General features: G+C 52.1%; 2 protein-coding genes across 5 annotated transcripts; one reads left to right on the top strand and one right to left on the bottom strand.

Annotated features, from left to right (window-relative positions):
* Nucleotides 1-94: 94 nt before the first annotated feature.
* LOC116945841 (uncharacterized) lies at nucleotides 95-8748 on the top strand. 4 transcript variants are annotated; one of them, XM_032960441.2, is made up of 5 exons: nucleotides 95-5476; nucleotides 6358-6462; nucleotides 6676-6729; nucleotides 6859-6957; nucleotides 7807-8748. In XM_032960441.2, exons 1-5 carry the CDS (start codon nucleotides 5449-5451, stop codon nucleotides 8238-8240), a joined length of 720 nt encoding a protein of 239 aa, XP_032816332.1. In that variant the 5' UTR covers nucleotides 95-5448; the 3' UTR covers nucleotides 8241-8748. The 4 variants fall into 4 exon arrangements, with proteins under 4 accessions (XP_032816332.1, XP_032816333.1, XP_075925827.1 ...); XM_032960442.2 differs by lacking the exon at nucleotides 6859-6957; XM_076069712.1 differs by having other exon boundaries at nucleotides 6358-6729.
* Nucleotides 6878-18834, bottom strand: LOC142929087 (uncharacterized). The gene is made up of 4 exons (XM_076069537.1): nucleotides 18802-18834; nucleotides 11366-13438; nucleotides 10253-10389; nucleotides 6878-8148 (listed from the first exon to the last, which is right to left on the bottom strand). Exons 1-2 carry the CDS (start codon nucleotides 18832-18834, stop codon nucleotides 12116-12118), a joined length of 1356 nt encoding a protein of 451 aa, XP_075925652.1. The 3' UTR covers nucleotides 6878-8148; nucleotides 10253-10389; nucleotides 11366-12115.
* Nucleotides 18835-22465: the final 3631 nt, after the last annotated feature.

Raw genomic sequence — 22465 nt, 5'->3', positions numbered from 1 at the left:
GACCGTCCACGTCACAGCACCCCGGGGGGGCGGGGGGGGGGTCACTGATGCTATCCACCTGGCCGCGGCTCTGACTGGGGGACCTTAACCCGTGCTACGTTCTCTTATCTCCGTACGAGGTGATACGAAGCAACTTTAAATTTTTACAGCCTTCCCCAATAATGATTAACGTTTGTTTAACAGCACGCGGCGAGGAATGTGCAAGTCTCGACGAATGAATGTACTGTTATCGATATGAAACAACGTATATACGTGTCGATGATACCCATCGTGGGTCGGAGAGAGAGGATCACGTGCATTTAGAGAACGCATGCTTAAGAGGTTTGAAGGTTTGGGCCGTAAGGTTTGGAGGCCGTTGGCCAAGACGAGTGACTTGGGGTGGGTGGCAGACGGAAGATTGGCAACCCGTCAGAGGGCCATGTACACCGTGGAGATGGAGCGATGAAATCAGCTGGTGTGCGTGTGCTGGAGGGATTGCTGGGGGAGCGGTAGTGCAGTGGTTAGCGCTACGCTGCCCTACGAACCTGGCGACCCGGGTTGGATTCCCGCTGACGGCCAACACCCAGTGACGATTATTTGAGCCGGTCATGGGCCTCCCCTAGGTCGACTCAGCCTCAAATGAGTACCTGGTGCGGTGTGTAAACATCGGCACTAGGGAGACAAAGGCGGTCGGCCGTGGTGTTGGCCACCCATCCCCTCGTGTGTCGTGCCGGCCTTATTAGCTGCTGGCTAACAGCACTTGCCCCTACAGTCTGTGAAGGCTATACTGGGGATCTTTGTCTTTGCTGAACTTCCTTAGCCATTTACGATCTCGTACTCAGATTTTAAATGTTGTGGATTTGCTCCCCGACACAACCGGTGTCGCTGTACGGGCAACGAATTGGCCACGTTCTGTTGACGTGACAAACTTTACCAATTGGCTGTGTCGGGTGGTGGCGGGTTTAACGACACATTGATATCCACACATCGTGTTCCGATATCGGAAGATGGGGGGGGGGGGTGGTGAGGTGGGATCTCTTCTCTACACCGGGTGGTGTGGTGGGATCTCTTCTCTACACGGCGGGGAAGGACTCCCCTCGTTCTTATCCGGCTGTCAGATCGGCGAAGCAGGCACTACCTGCGTCAGGGACGCTAACCCCGAGGAGGTATTTGGGTTAATGATCCCCCGGGGTCCCGGGTCCGTTGCAATGGAATTCACTTCAATTGACGCCTGCCCAGGTCTCGTACAGAGTTTATGGTGCCGTATCGCTTGCGCCGGTATCACTGTACTGTGTACAGTGTGTGTACGGTGTGTGTGTGCGGTGTGTGTGTGTGTGTACGGTGAGCGGGCCGGAAGTCAGAGACATTCCCTGTACACCTTGGGGTGCGACGGGGATGTCCTCTGGCTCCCACATTATTTAACATCTATTTTGACCACGTAGTTCGTGAGGCCTTCAATAGCTGTACCAGGGGAATCTCCATATGGTACAGATATAATGGGAGGCTGATCGATGCCCGGGTGCGGTCAAGGGATGGCTCCCTATTGCTCAGCCACGTTATGTATGCCGATGATTTGGTAATAGCTGTTCATTCAGAGGAGGAGTTGGAGACGCTGCTGCTGAGACTGGAGCGTGCCACTAAGAGGTGGGGCCTTACCATCAGCCCCACCAAAACTAAGCACCTGCCTGGGTATTTTGTACCATCTGACACTCCACCCCCACAACTCCCAATCGGTGATGGGGCAGTTGTGGATAGAGTGGAGAGTGGAGAGTTTCCCATACCTGGGCAGTGTGCTTATGACCGGCTCCAGTTTAACAGCAGAGGCATCACTCCGAATCAGTCGAGCGGCAATATCTTTTCATCGGTTGCGTAACGCTGTGGGGAAGCTACCTGGTCTGTCGCTCCGCACTAAGCTTCAGGTCTTCTCGGCCACGGTCATTCCCTCCCTTCTCTACGCTTGCGAAACGTGGACCCCCCTAATGGAACATCTTCACCGGTTAGAAACATTTAGGCTAGCCTGCCTAAGATCCATGCTGGGTTTAACCAGGCTGGATTGTGTGAGGAGCTCACAAATCCTTGAAAGATCTGGGCAAGGTCCCATCGGTGAGCTCCTCCGGCAGGCAAGGCTGCGTTGGCTGGGTCATGTAGCCGCATGCCCAGCCACCGTATGCCGAAACAGCTTTTGTTCGGCCGGATCGAGGGGGCTAAACGGGCGCGGCACGAGCTAGAGAAGAGATGGAGTGATGTGGTACAGGAGGACGTGGAGCTGAGTGGACTTGCCGATGACTGGTACCAGCGGTGTCAAGATCGGCCTCTGTGGAGGAGGCTCGTGAAGGACGCTACTGGGCAGTTGGAGGCAGTCGCCCTCCAACAACAACGGAGGGCGGAGGAGCGACACTCACAACAACGAGCGGAGTGCCGGGTGGCTAAAGCACAGCAGGTTGGCACAGTAGTGGGCACAGGTGGTGCATCAGCCAGTCATCTCAGTCAGTCGACCCGTGGCACCTGGGTCTGCCCCGTGACCTCCTGCCAGTGGGCGTTCGACACTTCACGTGGCCTCAAGGTGCACATGGCCTGACACAAGCGTCGTGGTGACGTCACCGCCACTTAGTGGCAAATGGTGGTTGTTATTGTGATAGGTGTGTGTGTACTGTACATGAGTATAATGTGTGTGTGTACGATGTATCGGGAAGGCGATTTCAGTTCGCTTCCCGATCACAACCATTAACAGTGGCGAAGATTTTAAGCAGTCCTGGGCTTCCCCCCCTTGGTCGTCTCAGACCTTAAATGAGTACCTGGTACGGTGTGTAAATACGGATACCGGAGAGACAAAGGTGGCTATGCACTTAGCCTGTAATCAAGCACTGTGGAGGAAGCAGCGAGGGTTGGTGGATCACAAACAGATGCTGTCAAACTCCCGTCCCGTGGGCGTCGAGACGCAGCCGTAGCCCTGCCTCGCCAGGAGAAGGCGGCACAGCAAGTGGACTGCGTCATCGCCCCAGCGGGCTTTAGGGAGTTGTGCGTATCTCTCCCTGATCCACCAACCATTGGCTGTTGTTGTACGCGGCACTGATTACGCGCGGGGGTCGATGCACCGTGGCTAATCCACCAATGGGCGTAACAACCCTAATCTCCCACGACTCTGAGCCTTCCGTGACCGTGACCCTACCGATAGCCGAGTTAATGATGAACTCCAGACAACGCGATATACACCTGCTCCAGGCAGTGCTTAGTGTGCATTATTTAAATTGTTTGCTTTCGACTTTATTAGATCATGAAACGTGGCATCTCGCCAGAATGTATCGCCTCGGGAGTGTTGTTAAGAGAATCGTTCGCGTGAGGCGATCTCGCAGAGCTACTCCTGAGATATCTGCTCAAGTGCCCTCTGTTGCCCAGCGAGAGATCTCGCAGAGCTACCCCTGAGATATCCGCTCAAGTGCCCTCTGTTGCCCAGCGAGAGATCTCGCAGAGCTACTCCTGAGATATCCGCTCAAGTGCCCTCTGTTGCCCAGCGAGAGATCTCGCAGAGCTACCCCTGAGATATCTGCTCAAGTGCCCTGTTGCCCAGCGAGAGATCTCGCAGAGCTACTCCTGAGATATCTGCTCAAGTGCCCTCTGTTGCCCAGCGAGAGATCTCGCAGAGCTACCCCTAAGATATCCGCTAAAGTGCCCTCTGTTGCCCAGCGAGAGATCTCGCAGAGCTACCCCTGAGATATCCGCTCAAGTGCCCTCTGTTGCCCAGCGAGAGATCTTGCAGAGCTACCCCTGAGATATCTGCTCAAGTGCCCTCTGTTGCCCAGCCAGAGATCTCGCAGAGCCACCCCTGAGATGTCCGCTCAAGTGCCCTCTGTTGCCCAGCGAGAGATATCGCAGAGCTACCCCTGAGATATCTGCTCAAGTGCCCTCTGTTGCCCAGCGAGAGATCTCGCAGAGCTACTCCTGAGATATCCGCTCAAGTGCCCTCTGTTGCCCAGCGAGAGATCTCGCAGAGCTACTCCTGAGATATCTGCTCAAGTGCCCTCTGTTGCCCAGCGAGAGATCTCGCAGAGCCACCCCTGAGATATCCGCTCAAGTGCCCTCTGTTGCCCAGCCAGAGATCTCGCAGAGATACCCCTGAGATATCCGCTCAAGTGCCCTCTGTTGCCCAGCCAGAGGCGGCGGCACTTTGCCACTCTTCGCCCTGCCACTTGAGAGTGGAAGTCGAACCGATCCGTGTCATGCCCAAGCGTGATGATTTATGAGAAATAATGAGGGTGCAGAACCAAATGTAATGGGTTGGTTTATTTATGTGCGCGTGCCGGTCATCGGGTACGGGGGGCGGAGATCATTCACTCTAAACTATACTATTTTTTATTTGATCAGCTAGGGCCCCTGTGCTCTATATAACTCTAATTTAGAAGTGACCTGGCCACAAATGATAGTTCAACGAAGTGGCTTATCACGTGGAAATTTAAAGCAGCTAAATACTCGAAACGCGTGTTTCTAAATGTGGAGGGAAGAACCGGAGGGACGAGAAAAATCCACGCGACCATGGGGAGAACACGCAAACTCAAATATACAGACGTCAGGGTCGGGATCGAACCCACGTGCTCCTGTATACCAGGCGAGGTAGTTAACATCTCCGACTTACCGTGGCACTGGACTTGGGGAACCGGTTTAATCACAGGAGGCCCCCCCGTAATCTGAACCCAGAATCTCCAAAGTGCCAAGGCCAGCATTCTGGTATCTCAGCCGTCCTCTATCTGATCGCTTGAGGGTTCGAGGCTGGTTTTAACTCTTTCGGAGTCAACGCACCCGCAAAAGTGAGCGACCACGAGAAGGGGGAATGACCTTTATGGCCAGCTGTGCAATTTGTGGCGATGGCGGTGTTGGCTCCAATGACACAGTCGCAACACATGCGTTATGCAAAGACAAAGATTCCTCGTGTGGCATAAATATAGTGCCGTTAGCGAGCACCTGTGAAGGCCGGGACAGCACACGAGGTGGTGATGTGGTCGGCACCACGACCGGCGGCCTTTTTTCTCCCGAGTAACGATGTTTATGCATCGCAACTGGTACTTATTTGAGGCTGAGTCGACCTAGAGGATGGCCCGGGACTGGTTCAGATAGTCGTCACTGGTGTTGGACGTGGGCGGAAATCGAACCCAAGTAGCCGAATTCGTTAGCACAGCGCCCTAACCGCTACACTCCCACATGCTGACACGCGCGTGCCCAATTTCAATCCTCACTGCGCTCAATGCTTTCTCTGCACCCCGCGGGGCTTCTGTTGAGCAATCATCAAACTCGTGTAGAGTGCAATAACTTTATTCGTATCTTCCCTGACAACATCGGCAAATGTGAAAAGTCACTTCCTCAGCAGCCGTTCGCTCCGCCGAGGTCTCGCCCTCTCGCGCCCCGCGCTGCGGGTTGTAACCCCAACCCTGGCGCCCCGGGGTCTTGCCGGGGTCTTCAAACCACGCGCGACCCCCGATGGAGGAGTGGGGCCGTCAGGATGTTGGTGAGGCTTGCTGGAGCCACGTGGTCCCCTTTTGTTCCTCTGCGTGGAGAGTCCCCTTGCACCCCAAGCATCACCACCCTCTTCATCTTTACCATCACCACCATCTTTAGTTCCACCATCACCACCATCTGCATCATCTTTAACATCACCACCAGCTTTATTGTCCCCATCACCACCATCTTTAGTTCTGCCATCGCCACCATCTTCATCATCATCTTTACCATCACCACCATCTTCAAAATCACCATCGTCATCATCTTCATCTTTACCATCACCACCATATTTTGTTCCACCATCACCACCATCTTTACCATCACCACCATCTTCAGTGCCCTCATCACTACCATCTTCATCATCATTATCTTTACCATCACCACCATCTTCAAAATCACCATCGTCATCATTTTCATCTTTACCATCACCACCATATTTTGTTCCACCATCACCACCATCTTTACCATTACCACCATCTTCAGTGTCCCCATCCCCATCTGCATCATCCTTAACATCATCACCATCTTCAACATCACTACCATCTTGATTGCCCCCGTGAACACCATCTCCATTTTTACCATTACCGCCATCTTCATCACCATATTTAGTGGCACCAACACAACCATCTTCATCATCATCTTTAACATCATCACCATCTTCTGTTCTGCTATCACCACCACCACCATGGCCAACATCACCATCGCCTGGATGCAGCGCCACTGTTGTCCTATGTGCAGGTGAGGCTTCCCTGGGTAATTCTTCCAATGACATTTTCACAGCTGAGTCTTGCAGTGATCGTTCCACAGGAAATGCTGGTGATGACCCTGGCACAGGTAATGCTTCCAATGCATTCTTCACTAGAATCTCATTCAATGACTTCTCCACAGGTGATTCTGCCCTTGAGGCATCCGCGGGGGGCGATCCCGTTGACATCTGTACAGGTGACTGCGATGAATCTTCCACGGGTGATTCTTCCAGGGAATTCTTCACAGGTGACTTTGCCGAGAACTCTTGCACAAGTAATGTTTTCAATGAATTCTTGACTGCTGAACCTTCCAATGGCTGCTCTGTAGGTGATTCTACCAACGGGTCCTGCACAGGTGAGTCCAATGAGTCGCCCACGGGAGGCGGTCCCAACAACAACTGCACAGGTGTTTGCGATGAATTCCCCACGGGTGACAATGCTCTCGATGTGCACTCCACAGGTGATACTCCTGCTGGGACCTGCGCAGGCAATTCATCCAACGGCTCCTTCACAGGTAAATTGTCCAACAACTCTCGCACAGGTAGTCTCTCCGGTGGATCCTTGACGGGCGCGCCCTTCAATAACCACTCTGCAGGCGATTCTTCTATGTGAGATGACTCCAATGGTAATGCATCCTCCGCAGGTAATTTTTCCAACAGACCCCTTACCGGTGACATGGCCAATGGCTCCTCCACTGGTGATGGCTTTGTAACGGATATCTTCGCAGGTGATCCCGCTACAGGTACCGGCCATTTCGGCACACGTACCTCCTCCACACGTACCTCCTCCACATGTAACTCTTGCCCAGGTAAATCCTCCACACGTGCCTCCTCCACATGTAACTCTTGCCCAGGTAAATCCTCCACACGTACCTCCTCCACACGTACCTCCTCCACATGTAACTCTTGCCCAGGTAAATCCTCCATACGTACCTCCTCCACACGTACTTCCTCCACATTGAACTCTTGCCCAGGTAAATCCTCCACACGTACCTCCTCCACACGTACCTCCTCTACATGTAACTCTTGCCCAGGTAAGTCCTCCACACGTACCTCCTCCACAGGTAACTCTTGCCCAGGTAACCTTTCCACAGTTAATTCTTCCACAGGTAACACTTCGAATGATTGAATATCTGCAAATAACTCATCCACAGACATGTCTTGCAGAAAAGACTCTATCTTAAATGCATTTTTTAAATCTAACATCTCTATAGGTGACTCCTCTGCAAGTATCTCCTGCAAAGGTAACGCCTCCACAGATAACTCTTGCCCAGGTAACCCTTCTACAGGTACCTGCTCCACAGGAAACAATTCCATGGATATAATCTCTGCAAATAACTCGTCCACAGACATATCTTGCAGAAAAGGCTCCTTCTTTGGTAACTCTTCAAAGGATAACATCTCTACAGGTGTCTCCTCTGCAAGTGATTCCTGTCGAGGTAACTCCTCTGCAGGTAAACTACTGGGGCACATAGCCTCCTGACCAGGCATTATGAGCTCTTCATTTGACAACTCATTCTTCTGGCCTGACCTGTTGCCGTTTTGGAGTGACCTCTTTATCACCTGCCGTGACCTCTTGCTATTCCGGCCAGGGCTCTTCAGCATCTGCGGTGAACTCCCGAGCCCCCGAGGCGACCTCTCGGTCTTCGTAAGTGACCTGTTGGTCTTCAGCGGCCACCCCTCCGTCTCCCGGCTCGACTTCTTCATCTTCTGGCGTGGTGCACCCCCCTTGGCGCGTGACCTCTCGGCCGTCTCGGTGCCCGCCGCCCGTCCGCTGGGGAGCGAGTCCGTCGTGCCGGGATGCTCCCACGCCCCCTCTTCCTCGGGGCCCCCCGCATCGGCCCGCGATGGGGGGCGCTCCTTGGTGTCATTCCCGAGGCCTCGCCGGGTTCCAGGCCGCTCGTCCCCCCACCGCGCCTTGGCTACAGTGGCTGCTGAAACGAGAGCGAAGAAGGGACCCGTCGTGGTGATGCTCGCCGCTGCTGCATTTGGCAGTGGTGCACAAGCACGATTAACAAGCAACTGAAAACAAAAAATAACCTCAACGCGTTCGTCAACAACGCTGCGTGTGGTGCGCCTTAAAGATAAGAGTAACACGGCGGCGTACCCCAGTTATTTGTCCTGCCATCTCGCTGTGTGTGCGTAACTTCGCAGCTCGCCAAACTTTATCGTTCAATTGTTTATGGAGAAATTGCTTCTGCTTAACGCGGCACTCAAACCGCGTTAAACGAGGACTTGCAGTGCTCGTTTCGAAACCCGAGATGAGGAGCCTTCTGCTGATCGCTCGCCGCTGTTGCTTCTCACGGCTTCATCGCAATCAACACCCCTGGGGGTGCCCCTTAAACCCCCGCCGTCCAACCCGATTGGGGACGCCAGGACGGCCCCAAGCATCTGCACAGCGGCTGCACCTCCACCACACCGCCACGAGGGAGACAAAGGCGGCCGGGCGTGGTGCTGGCCACCCACCCCCTTCCTGTGCCGTGTCGGTTTCATAGGTGCTGCTCGCTAACAGCACTTGCCCCAACAGTCTGTTACAGGCTATGGGGGGGGGGGGGGGGGGGGGGCGAGTCTTTGTGTCTCTCTTTGTTGCACGATATTTTCTGTCCCCACATCTGTCTCCGTTTAATAATAAAAATGTCCATTCTTAACTCTGGTATGCCTCGCTGATTCTCAAGACTCGTCTTCATGAGGCTAATGCCAACCATTCGTGAGTGAGTTTAACACGTCGGCTTTCACGACCAATATCACCCATAATACAGGTCGCCTGGTGAAGCTAGTTGTAATATCGGGCGAAACGTCGTACTCAGATTGTAAATGTCGTGGCTTTACTCTCCAACACACCGGTGCGCTGTACTCGTGACGAATTGGCCACGTTCTGTTTACGTGACAAACCTTACTAGTTGTCTGTGTCGGGTGGTGGCGGGTTCAACGACACATTTATATATTTACGCGATGTAATAACCGAAAAAAAACCTCATGCATTCGTGAGTGGTTCGCTTCCACCCATCCCGAACTAGGGGAGTATTCTCAACGCTCTGCGAACATGCAATAATCCATTACACTCCTGCCATCTACTGTTCACATCGCAGTCCACACCTACCTGGTACCACCAGAGATGGTCCGCCATCCAAGTAACTGGTGCATGAGGTTGATCATGGTGGTTAGTGCTGGTGGTCAGATGACGCTGATAATGATCATGTTAATTGATTGCTCGCTTTTATGGGATATGTAGAAATCCGGCGTGTAGACGATTAATTTGGGTCTTAGGCGTGTGTAGCTACACGTGCCTTTATAGCGTCTCTCAGAGTTGAGGGGGCCCTGGGACTTAGGGATGGGGGGCGGAGATGAGGTAGAGGATAGGAGGTGGGAGCCAGCGGTGGGTGGGAAAGGGGCTCAGGGTTGAGATAGGGGACTCTGACAAATGATTTAGTATTCCGAGTCGGGAGAGCTAGGTTAGTCGAGCTGAGTTCGAAGAAGAGACACCACCGCTCTCATTCCATCATTCGCTGGCAGCATATCAGATATTCACCATGCGGCTACTCCTGGAGCCGTCCACCGGGTAGGAACTCAAGAGACCAGGATGAATCTCATTCGGAAGAGTGACCTGGGGCGTTATTCTGCCGGAAGGGGGGCGATGATTGCTGCTCCTGTGTGCGATCCCAACCAATTGAGTAATCCGCGGGGTATTTTTTCGAATCTTAACTGTGACATCGACACAGTGGCCTGCTCTTGCGAATGACGTCAATGGGACCTTTGACGTCCACTGCGAAGCAGACGGCGTGTAGGAGTATTACGTTTTTGTTACAAACCGAAGTAACAACCAGGATGGCCCACTGGATTTGAACCGTGAACCTCTGCAACACGCGTCACTCGCCAACCTCGAGATGAGGAAGGGAAACATTGCTGAGCGGACCCCCATTACGGCACAATAATCAGCGTTAGAGTGGTGCAGTGTTTGTGCAGCTGTGCGGTAGAGTCAAGGTCCTGGGAGCAGGGCTATGGGATATGGGTCCTAGAACCGGGGTTAGCCATGCTGACCGTGGCGTGGGTCCGCGCTCCACATCGGGTCCAGGTTCGAGGAGGGGGCGAGAAGAGGCGACCACGTGTCCGCTGACCCCGCTCCACGCGCGTTTCCACGCCTCACCGACTCCGACTCCTCCTTTTGCTTCATTGACCTAACAACAACAATGAAGATGTAACATATTTTATTTTACCAGGTAAGGCCCACTGAGCTATATAGCTCTTTTTCAGAAGCGACCTGACCACAAATGATAGCTCAACAAAGTGGCTTATCACGTGGACATTTATAGCAGCCAAATACCCTAAACGCACGTTGATTCTAAATGTGGAGGGAAAACCCGGAGGACCCGGAAAAAAATCCACATTACCACGGAGAGAACATACAAACTCCAAATATGCAGGCGTCAGGGTTAGGATAGAACCCACGACCTCCTGCATACCCGGCGAGGTAGTTAACATCTCGCTACCGTGACAGGAAAGTCCGAGTTGAGGTCTTAAGACTAATTTTTTTTATTTATTACATCATGCTCAGGGCTTACGTTGTCACTCAATGTGTTTTTCCTCTTCACCGGTAAGACAAGAGAAGGCACGTGACTAGTAGCCACAGCCATATCGACGAGAGGCATACTTGATGTGGTGTGCCGTCTGCCGAATTATTTCCGGGTCGCCGACCAGGTAAGACCCCGGCTGGAATCAAGGTCTGGTCCAGATGCTCTGGGATATGTGGCCGATTATTTTTTTTGTCCATCGGGTGCTCTGCTCTGCGGGAGGAAACCCGAGTTCCCAGAAGAAGAAAAAAAAACCCCACCACGCTTATGAAATGATAATACTCAAAAGCTTCGCACAGGTGTACTCAAGATTATACTCGATGGCGTGGCATCTACTGGCTACCCTCACACGTGTGAGTGATCCACCAACCCTTGCTGCAGACAGGCAGCAATGTCGACGACGATGGTGGTGTACGTCACGTGGAAATGTTGAACAAGTGGGTTGGTGGTTGCGGTGACAGTGACTACGGTCGTGATGGTGGTGATGATTATGAGGATGGTGGGGTGTAGATAATGATGGTGATGATTACCGTGATGGTAATTAGATGATGATTATGATTATGATGATTGTCGGTGCCCTCACGTGAAGAAGCACCCTGGCCGCTCCGCGCTGTCCGTGCTGAGGGGACGACTCGGCCCCCCCTCCCGGACCCTCCACGCGCCACGTGAGCCCCCCACCTCTGGGGGGCCGGGTGGACGTATGGAGATGTATCGCCTGCGCGAACACCCTGCTGATACCGACGACGACGCTGCTGCTGCTGATGATGATGATGCTGATGCATCGGCTACTGATGCTGCTGATGATGATGCTGATGCATCGGCTACTGATGCTGCTGCTGCTGATGCTGCTGATGATGATGATGGTAGCCGCTCTGCATGCACCTGAGTCGGCAATTTCTGGCGGCTCCTCGCGCCGTCGCCACAAGGAGGAGCCGCGGAGTTCGGAGGCTCCCGGTTCGACCTCAGGCAGAGGTGGGCGCGGGGATTGCTGTTGTGGAGTGGTGTGAAAGGGAAGGGGATCTCGACGTAAGGGGGTACAGAGGGACCCTGGTGAGGGACTATCCAGGGGTATTGGTAGGGGGATAGAAAGGGGCTCTGGTAAGGGGATAGAAAGGGATACTGGTACGGATGTACATATGAACCTCGGTACAAGGATAGACAGGGATTCTGATGAGGGGATACAAAGAGATAGTCGTAAGGTGATACAAAGGTACCCTGGTAAGGGGGTAGAGAGGGGTTCTGGTATGGGGGTAGAGAGGGGTTCTGGTAAGGAGATGCAGAGGAACTCTGGTAAGGGGGTAGAGAGGGGTCTTGGTAATGGGAAATATAGGGATCATGGAAAGGGAGTCCAGAGGCATCCTGGTAAGGATCTACAGAGGGGTCCTTGTAAGGGGATAAAGAGGAACCCTGGTAAGGGAGTACAGTGGGATCCTGGAAAGGGGATAGAGAGGAACCCTGGTAAGGATCTACAGAGGGGTCCTGGTAAGGGGGTACAGAGGGATTCTGGTAAGGGGATAGAGAGGGATCCTGGAAAGGGGATAAAGAGGAACCCTGGTAAGGATCTACAGAGGGGTCCTGGTAAGGGGATAGAGAGGGATCCTGGTAAGGATCTACAGAGGGATCCTGGTAAGGATCTACAGAGGGATCCTGGTAAGGGGATAGAGAGGAACCCTGGTAAGGATCTACAGAGGGATCCTGGTAAGGGGATACAGTGGGATCTTGGTAAGGATCTACAGAGGGATCTTGGTAAGGGGATAGAGAGGAACCTTGGTAAGGATCTACAGAGGGATCCTGGTAAGGGGATACAGTGGGATCTTGGTAAGGGGTTACAGTGGGATCCTGGTAATGGGATACAGAGGAATTTTGGTAAGGGGATACAGAAGGGTCCTGGTAAGGATCTACAGAGGGATCCTGGTAAGGATCTACAGAGGGGTCCTGGTAAGGGGATACAGTGGGATATTGGTAAGGGGCTACAGTGGGATCCTGGTAAGGATCTATAGAGGGGTCCTGGTAAGGGGATACAGTGGGATCTTGGTAAGGGGGTACAGAGGAGTTCTGGTAAGGATCTACAGAGGGGTCCTGGTAAGGATCTACAGAGAGATCCTGGTAAGGATCTACAGAGGGATCCTGGTAAGGGGATAGAGAGGGATCCTGGTAAGGATCTACAGAGGGATCCTGGTAAGGGGATAGAGAGGGATCCTGGTAAGGGGATAGAGAGGAACCCTGGTAAGGATCTACAGAGGGATCCTGGTAAGGGGGTACAGAGGGATCCTGGTAAGGATCTACAGAGGGGTCCTGGTAAGGGGATACAGTGGGATCTTGGTAAGGGGGTACAGAGGAGTTCTGGTAAGGATCTACAGAGGGATCCTGGTAAGGGGATAGAGAGGGATCCTGGTAAGGATCTACAGAGGGATCCTGGTAAGGGGATACAGTGGGATCCTGGTAAGGGGGTACAGAGGGATCCTGGTAAGGATCTACAGAGGGGTCCTGGTAAGGGGATACAGTGGGATCTTGGTAAGGGGGTACAGAGGAATCTTGGTAAGGGGGTACAGAGGGGTCCTGGTAAGGGGATAGAGGGCCACCCATGTGAGACAGCAAGGGAGTACCAGAATCCTGTCTCTTGAGTGGTTTCGCCATTGCATCCCCTTCTCTCTTCCTCGTGTCAGGGACAGCTATGGATGATCGATGGCCTTGAGACCCCCTCCCTGACGCTAGCACACCGAGTTGAGTGTCGCGGCTCACGGATCCCGAGTCCCAAACTGCGCTTGCGGCGACGGGGGCGGCGGGAAGCAGGAGCGGTGGAGGGGAGAGACGCAAAGTCCGGAGCGAAGTGGTCGTTTGGAGTTGGTGGCTGACGGTTCTCACACCAACCCCCTCGCCTCGTGCGCGCGTGAGCCAACGTCCAACCCCCCCCCCACCCCCTCCACGGCGATACAGCGAGCCGCGAATCCATTAACCGACTCCTCATCATCCTAGAGCAGGGGTAAGGCCCGCGAAATCATTTGGTGTGGCCCTGCCAAGGCAACCGCAGGCGGGACTCGAAATTCAATAAATCTAGGGAGCAAATCTGCAAAAGTAGTTGCGAGCAGCAACAACATCGTCAACACCGGCTAACATCATCACCACACGCCTCGCCAAAGAGAAGCAGTTCCAGCCCGTCACATTAGGGGTGAGTTAATTAAATGTTTGACCAAATATAACGGGCTAATTTTTAAGTTGATAATTTTGTATGGCCCGCGAATGATGTTATAGATATCCAAATGGCCCTTGGCAGAAGCAAGGTTCCCCAAGGTAAACTGGACTCCCATGGTAAACTGAACTCAGCAAGGTTCCCCACCCCTGTCCTAGCGCAACCAAAAGCAACAAGAAGTGAAAAAACAATTTCAAATTCGGTCCAACCCCCCCCCCCCCCCCCTCAATATTTCAAGAGCTGCAAAGCACTGTGTGGTGAATACGAGACGGTGGTGATGAATTAATTGTGTCACGAATTGTGTCACGAAACAGTCGTTAGCGAGCCGCATGCGGCTCCGTAGCCGCAGGTTACCGACCCCTGACCATGGAAAAACTGGACTCCCATGGTAAACTGGACTCACATGGTGAAATGGACTCCCTATGGTGAAATGGACTCCCATGGTGAACTGGACTCCCATAGTAAACTGGACTCCCGATGGTGAAATGGACTCCCATGGTAAACTGGACTCACATGTTGAACTAAACTCTCATGGTAAACTGGACTCCTATGGTAAACTGGACTTCCATGGTAAACTGAACTCCCACGGGGAAATAGACTCCCATGGTAAACTGTACATCCATGGTAAAATGGACTCCCATTGTAAACTGGATTCCCATGGTGAACGGGACTCCCCATGGTGAACTGAACTCAGATGGTGAACTGGACTCCCATGGTGAACTGGACTTCCATAGTAAAATGAACTCAGATGGTGAACTGGACTCATATGGTAAACTGAACTCCCATGGTAAACTGGACTCACATGGGAAACTGAACTCACCTGGTGAACTGGACTCCTATGGTGAACTGGACTCCCATGGTAAACTGGACTTCCATGGTGAACTGGACTTCCATGGTAAACTGAACTCAAACGGTGCACTGGACTCCCATGGGAAACTAGACTCACATGGTGAACTGGACTTCCATAGTAAACTGGATTCCCATGGTGAATTGGACTCCCATAGTAAACTGGACTCCCATGTAAACTGAACTCACATGGTAAACTGGACTCCCATGGTGAACTGGACTTCCATGGTAAACTAGATTCCCATGGTGAACTGGACTCCCATGGTGAACTGGACTCCCATGGTAAACTGAACTTAGATGGTGAACTGGACTCCCATGGTGAACTGGACTCCCATGGTGAACTGGACTTCCATGGTGAACTGGACTCCCATGGTGAACTGGACTCCCGTGGTGAAATGGACTCCCATGGTGAACTGGACTTCCATGGTAAACTAGATTCCCATGGTAAACTGGACTCCCATGGTAAACTGAACTCCCATGGTGATCTGGACTTCCATGGTAAACTGGACTTCCATGGTAAACTGGACTCCCATGGTGAACTGGACTCCCATGGTGAACTGGACTTCCATGGTAAACTGGACTTCCATGGTAAACTGGACTCCCATGGTAAACTGAACTCACATGGTGAACTGGACTCACATGGTAAACTGAACTCCCACGGTGAAATAGACTTCCATGGTAAACTGGACTCACATGGTAACCTGGACTCACATGGTGAACTGGACTTCCATGGTAAATTGGACTCCCATGGTGAACTGGACTCCCATGGTGAACTGGACTTCCATGGTAAACTGAACTCACATGTGAACTGGACTCACATGGTAAACTGAACTCCCATGGTGAAATTGACTCCCATGGTAAACTGGACTCACATGGTAAACTAGACTCCCATGGTGAACTGGACTTCCATGGTAAACTGGACTCACATGTTGAACTGAACTCCCATGGTAAACTGGACTTCCATGGTAAACTGGACTCTCATGGTGAACTGGACTCCCATGGTGAACTAAACTCTCATGGTGAACTGGACTTCCAATGGGCAGGGATCGGCAACCAAAATAACAAGCAGAGCCATTTTTTTGTTTCGAATTCCAGGAGCCCGCACTGCAGTCCTTGACGAGCCGCAGGTTTGCCGACACCTGCCCTAGAATCTCACCCAGACCCAAACAAACAACCGCACCGACCTTCCCCCGCCATGACATTCCTCCTCCTACTCCTACTCGAAGACGCTGGGTGGTGGAACCACGAACCGCATCACCACGTCAACAGCAGTCGGATGCCCCACCCTGCCCTCACGAACGTACGACGTGAAGACGCGAGCCGCGATCGTGCAGTTGTGGCCATGCAACGCAAACTCTGGACCGTAACGATGATGCCACTCTGCTGTAGCGCTGCCCTCCTGCAACGAAGGATCAGGAACGGCGAAAAACGACACGAGACGCCTCCTCTTCTCGTGAGTAGCGGCGAGTATACAGACTTTCGACATCGCCACTTATAATGCGAGTGGGATCGATTCACCCGTCCTCAATCAGAAGAAAGATCAGTCCCCTTGCCGGACGACGAAGGCCTCATTCCAAGCCGCTCCTTGGGGAGGCCCCGCGCGACAACGTCGGCCCAACGTTGTTGGGTCGACGAGCTGCATTGTTCTTCCAATTGCCGAACAAACGCGTTACGAGGTCGCATTCGTTACACGCAGAGGGCTTGGCCGCAAATGAACCACAATCACCTTGCTCGTCTCGTCAAGGAGCCTAAACCATCACGCCCACTCCGGTCATCCCAGCAGCAGCAGCGCCTTTTGGCTACTGGCCATCGAACAAAGACGGCGGTCACCGCATCGCGCGGCGCTTTCAGATGCGCTACTGCGGCCGTCTGGAACGCTCCTCCGATATTAGGAAGCCGCTGGAGCTATATGCACTTTTTTAAAGTAATCTGGATTGAAAACTAATTTCTTTCGAACTGCTTTTGGTGTTCAGTTTGTTGTCCTTGCCCCGCACGTGCGATTAGCACGGTTGGCTACATACGGTGCGAAAGAAGTTCAACAAACGGCACGCCCGTGCATACATCATGCTTACCGGGGAGTTGTTTTACTTTGTGCGGGAGGAGACCGTGGAGTCAGCAGCGGGGGTTGGTGGATCACCGCACACACACAACACAGATGTTTGTGAAACCTCCATTCCCGTGGGCGGTACCCTGGCTGGCCAGGAGATGGTGGTACAGCGCAAATGAGGACCTTGCCTTTAATTCTAGATTTGAATTTTCGTGACTGCAATGATCCATATACTCTTTGGTTCTTTCGGTAAGGTCACGTAGATAAAAATAAAAAAATAAAGTTAATCAAATCACGACGTTTCGGAGGCAACACAATAAGCTTCCGTCATCGGTAATGTTGCTGTGCTAGTTACACCTGATGGCGGAAGCTTGCGTTGCCTCCGAAACGTCAAGATTTGATTAACGTAATTTTTATTTTTGCCTACGTGACTTTACCCAAAGAACCAAAAAGTACAGGACTCTGCCAGTGACGGGGTCGGTAGGGGCAGGGGTTCTCAACCAGGGGGGGTGGGGGGGGAGGAACTACGCCGAACTCTGGGGATGCACGTGGCAATATCCCAGGGGGTACGTGAGATGATTTTCATAAATGTGTGAAATTATATCATGCTCCGAGAGTCATTGGTGAATGATCGTGTGTGAGTCTGCCAATATAAAATAACTACGATAACATGTCAATCCATAGGGGCCGTCCATAAATGACGTCACGCCATTTGGGGCCATTTTTGACCACCCTTCGTCACACGTCGTCACAAAAAGTCAGACCCCCCCCCTCAAATATGACGTCACAAAGTTCTGCCCCCCCCCCAAAAAAAAATATCAAACATGCTTCAAATCGCTTTAAACGATTGCCATTGTAGTGTGTATTTAATGTGGCGCTGCACTCTGATGTTGTAGGAGAATACATGTATTAAAAAAGTATTTTTAATTAAGTAGAACGTGTTGTCTATATGCATTTAAAGTTGCGCATTTTGATGTGACGTCACATTTCTCAAACACCCCCCCCCCCCATCGTCACACATCGTCACAAATGTCTGCCCCCCCCCTAGGTGCGTGACGTCATTTATGGACGGCCCCATATGCAAACGTCGAACGCTGTGAAGGACCTTTACAAACTCATGACTCGTTCACAACGTTGGTGGTATCCAAGAGTCACCACCGAGAGCCAACAACCTACGTCACCGCGTGCAGAGCGTCCGTTTAATATTTTATTCGCTATCGGTTACCAGCTGGTTACGATATACCCCACAAAATCGGCAATAGTTTAAAATATCGATGTGCCTTATTCATACATTTATTTCTCAGCAGAATGTTGGGTCGGGCAAGGGGAATGTGGGGGGTGAAACAAACTTGAACAAATATAGGGGGGAGGGATAACAGTAGACATCAAAAGAGATAAGAACCACTGGCATAGAGCGATGTTCTTCACTCATTTTCAGAGGGGAGCCACATCCGCCGATAAGACATCATCAGTGCGTGCGTGTGTATGTGTGTGCCGCCAACACATTTCAAAACAATTGTTGGGTTTGACAGCACGACCACGGCTACGGGGGTGTCGTCACGTGCTGTGTATTGCCAGGGGCCGCACCGAAGGGCCATCCAGGAGGCCACGGGCCTCGCAAAGAAGGGCCGCACTGGCCCCGGACTGTCGCACCGCTCACACGCGTGGGGTTGTTTTCATCTCTCCGGCTGCTCCGGGTTTCGTCCCACGTGTACGACCACTCATTCGTTGTTCGTACGACGCCTGGGATACATGGAGGACCGCAGAGCTTGGGGCCGAACGGATGCGTGGGTTTTCACAAATCTCGGCGTGATCCACCAAACCTTGCAAACCGTGCATCGCCTCCGATTAAAGCGCGGCTGGCCACGTACGGTGCGAAAGAAGTGCAACATGCACGCATGGATAATTGCGATCAGACGTTACCCGTCATCCATACCTGTTCGTTTATCCACTGCTGGATGGAAGACATTTTCCCCACACCACGTTGGGTCATGAGGGTTGTTTAGGTGTACTTCACAGGTTCCATGCAAACCACGCGAGTTGCTAAACCTTCCTCCTTGAGGCTCAAGGAGACAGGAGTGGGACAGACGACGCAGGCGAGACGCGGGCAATCGGACATTTAATCGAATCGTCATCGGGTCGTGACGATAGAATCGAGTGTCGTTCGTTCGTTACACATACACAACGCATTAAGCAGTACGCAAGAGACGTGTGATTACGTGTGTGTACGTGTGTGTGTGTACGTGTGTGTGTGTGTACGTGTGTGTGAATGTGTGTGTACGTGTGTATGTGTGTGTACGTGTGTGTGTACGTGTGTGTGGATGTGTGTGTACGTGTGTGTGAATGTCTTTGTGGATGTGGGGAGCGGTAGTGGTGGCGGTTAGCGCGCTGCGCTACGACCGTGACTTTTATATTAACAGGTTCTGGGCCTCCCCTAGGTCGACTCAGCCTCAAATTAGTACTTGGTGCGATGGGGAAACAAAGGCGGTCGGGGGTGGTGCCGGCCACCCTCCCCCTCGTACGCCGTTCCGGCCTTCATGAGAACTCGCTAACAACACTTGCCCCAACAGTCTATTCAAGCTAAACGGGGGATCTCCGTCTTTGTTTCGTGTCGAAGTGTGGGGAGCGTCGGGGGCATTGCTGCTTAGCTCGCTGCGCTCCAAAGCCGACCACCAAGAGTTCGATTCCCGCTCACGGCCAACACCAGGGACGTGACATCTGAGCCGGCCTGGCACGGTGCGCGCGCGTGGTCCTGGCCACACCACCCCCGTCGTGGGCTTGGTGCTCGCTCACGGCGCTTTCCTCGACGGTCTGTATGGGGGGGGGGGGGGGGTCTGACTTTTGTGACGCCGTGTGACGAAGGGGGGGGGTCAAAAATCGTCCAAAATCGCGTGACGTCATTTATGGACGGACCCTAAGGTCGACCTCCGCCTTTGTGTATTTTTCCCGAGCAAGCGAGCCTCGAGGTGCACATAGCCTGGTACAGGCGCTGTGGAGACGTCACCGTCATCGCCTCGTGGCGAGTAGGGGGGGGGGGGAGGCGTTGTTTGTGTTTGTCGAAGACGCACGGTGCACGGTGGCCGGCAGTGACCTGGAGGCAGAGTGACAGAGAGGAGCGCCCAGAGTTCCGTCACCAGCGCTGGGCTCAGGAAATTGACGTCGATTCGTTTGCTCGCTCGAGCAGCCAGCGATACGAGAGTTAATTGGGTACACAGAATCCGCGGGCAGGTGTGTGTGTGTCGTGGTCGACTCAGCCTCAAATGAGGAGTCGCTGGTGCGGTGTTCATCTTCTTTGGTTCTTTCGGTAAAGTCACGTAGAATGAGAATAAAATAATAAATTAATAAAATAACACAATAAAATTCTCATTCTACGGGACTTTACCGAAAGAACCGAAGAAGATTAATCCTTGCAGTCACGAAAGCTTTAAATAGAAATTTGGTGCGGTGTTGTAAACATCGCCACTGGGGAGACAAAGGCGGTCGGGCGTGGTGCTGGCCACCCACCCCCCTCGTGTGCGCCGTTCCGGCCTTCATAGGTGGTGCTCGCTAACAGCACTTGCCCCTACAGTCTGTTAAGGCTACACGGAGGATCTGTGTCTTTGTCTCGTGGTGGGGAGCGGTCGTGTAGTGGTTAGCGCGTTGCGCTACGATCACTGCCGCCCGATTTCAACACCAGTGAAGATTATTTGAACCGGCCCTGTGCTTCTCCAAGATCGACTCAGCCTAAAATGAGTACCTGGTGCGGTGTGTAAACACCGCCACGAAGGGAGATAAAGGCGGCCGGGCGTGGTGCTGGCCACCCACCCCCTTCCTGTGCCGTGTCGGCCTTCATAGGTGCTCGTTAACAGCACTTGCCCCGAAAGTCTGTCAAGGCTACACGGGGGATCTTTGTCTTTGGTGATGACGTGTGGAAGGTGTGTGGGTGTGTATGCGTCCACTTGTTAAATACCTGGGTGTGTTTGTGGCCGGGTGACGGAGTGAGTGAGTGAGTGTGGTTGATTTGGTGTTCGTGGTTGAATGAGCTAGCGAGCGAGCGCGTTATTGAACGACTGGGTGAGGCGGAAGTTAATGAGTGGGTGATGATGTGAACACGTATGCATTGGCCGATAACACCTTAATGTATAGAGGACCGCAGAGCTTGGAGAGGGGAATTTGGCGCCGGCTGCCTTCTCCACTCGGCTGTGATTCTCTCTCTCTCTACGTCTACGAGAACGAGGAGCGGGACACTGTGCGTCGAACACGTTGACATTACGAAGTGGAAATAATTATACTCTTTAACAATTATGATGATGACGACGAACATGATAATGGAAAATATGACAAATGATGCTGATGTAGACTTGACCCGCTCGACTGTACTCCCTTGCCCCGGGGCTCTCTGTCTGTGGAACGCTTCCTCCACGTGGGGCAGGCAAATCGAGACGCGGGTGCCGTGCAGTTGGCTTGGACGAGATGTTGGTGACGTTCTAACGGCGATGATGTCGCTGGCTTGTCGATGCAACCACAGTCGCAGTCTGGCGCTTATCAATTGCCACATTTTAAATCGTGCTTTGTCTGCATCCCCACCCCTCCACCACCTTCCTCCCCGATCAATTATATCCCAAGCAGTGAAGTAGTAACTACATTATCAGTGGCGTAGTAGCTACATTATCAGTAGTGTAGTGACTACATTATCAGTGGTGTATTGACTAAATTATCAGTAGTGTAGTGACTACATTATCAGTGGTGTAGTGACTAAATTATCAGTGGTGTAGTGACTACATTATCAGTGGTGTAGTGACTAAATTATCAGTGGCGTAGTAACTACATTATCAGTAGTGTAGTGACTACATTATCAGTAGTGTAGTGACTACATTATCAGTGGTGTAGTGACTAAATTATCAGCTCAGGGGGTGCGGCAATCGGTCAGGTGGGGGCCCTAATACTTTGATTTGCGCAATTTGCGGAAGCCAAACGTTACTGCTGTAATTACATTGAAATAACACGTGAAACGTAAATGAAAGCATTCTCATTTCACAAAAAATATATTAATTTTAAACCGCGTGTTAAATCAGTTCTTGTTCTTTTACCACTATTGTTGAAAACATAGTTCATGGTTCTAGATTTGAAGCTTTCGTGACTGCAAGGATCAATACTCTTTGGTTCTATTCGGTAAAGTCACGTAGGTAAAAATAAAATAACAAAAATCACGACGTTTCGGCCACAACACAAGTGGCCTTCATCAGGTGAAGCGAACGGACTGTCCAGAGGACAGCGCTGGAGTGAAGGCAGCCAAGCCCAGTTCGAGTCCTTTAAGCTGTGTGGGAAGAAACAAAAAACGCCTTGACAAATAAATTAACATAAAGTGATGTACTGGACCGGCACGGTGGGGGGGGGGGGGAGTTTACATAATGTTGGTGTGAAGGGAAATAAGCTTCTGTGAAAGTTTGGGATACCATTACTTGGAAAAATATACTGTACCATTGAAAATTAGTTTAATGTTTGGTTTGATTTATAACATCTTTCCAACGATTGCTTAATTTGAAACCATCGTCTCGGTTGAAATTGTCTGTGTTTGTAAATCTGAATTTCCTCGTGGACAAATCTCTGATAAAAACCCG

Source organism: Petromyzon marinus, chromosome 25 (genome assembly GCF_048934315.1).
Source record: "Petromyzon marinus isolate PM22_M1 ecotype Great Lakes invasive population chromosome 25, UKy_Petmar_22M1.pri1.0, whole genome shotgun sequence".
In the NCBI taxonomy this organism is placed as follows: Eukaryota; Metazoa; Chordata; class Hyperoartia; order Petromyzontiformes; family Petromyzontidae; genus Petromyzon; species Petromyzon marinus.
This window is presented reverse-complemented; position numbering and strand designations above follow the sequence as displayed.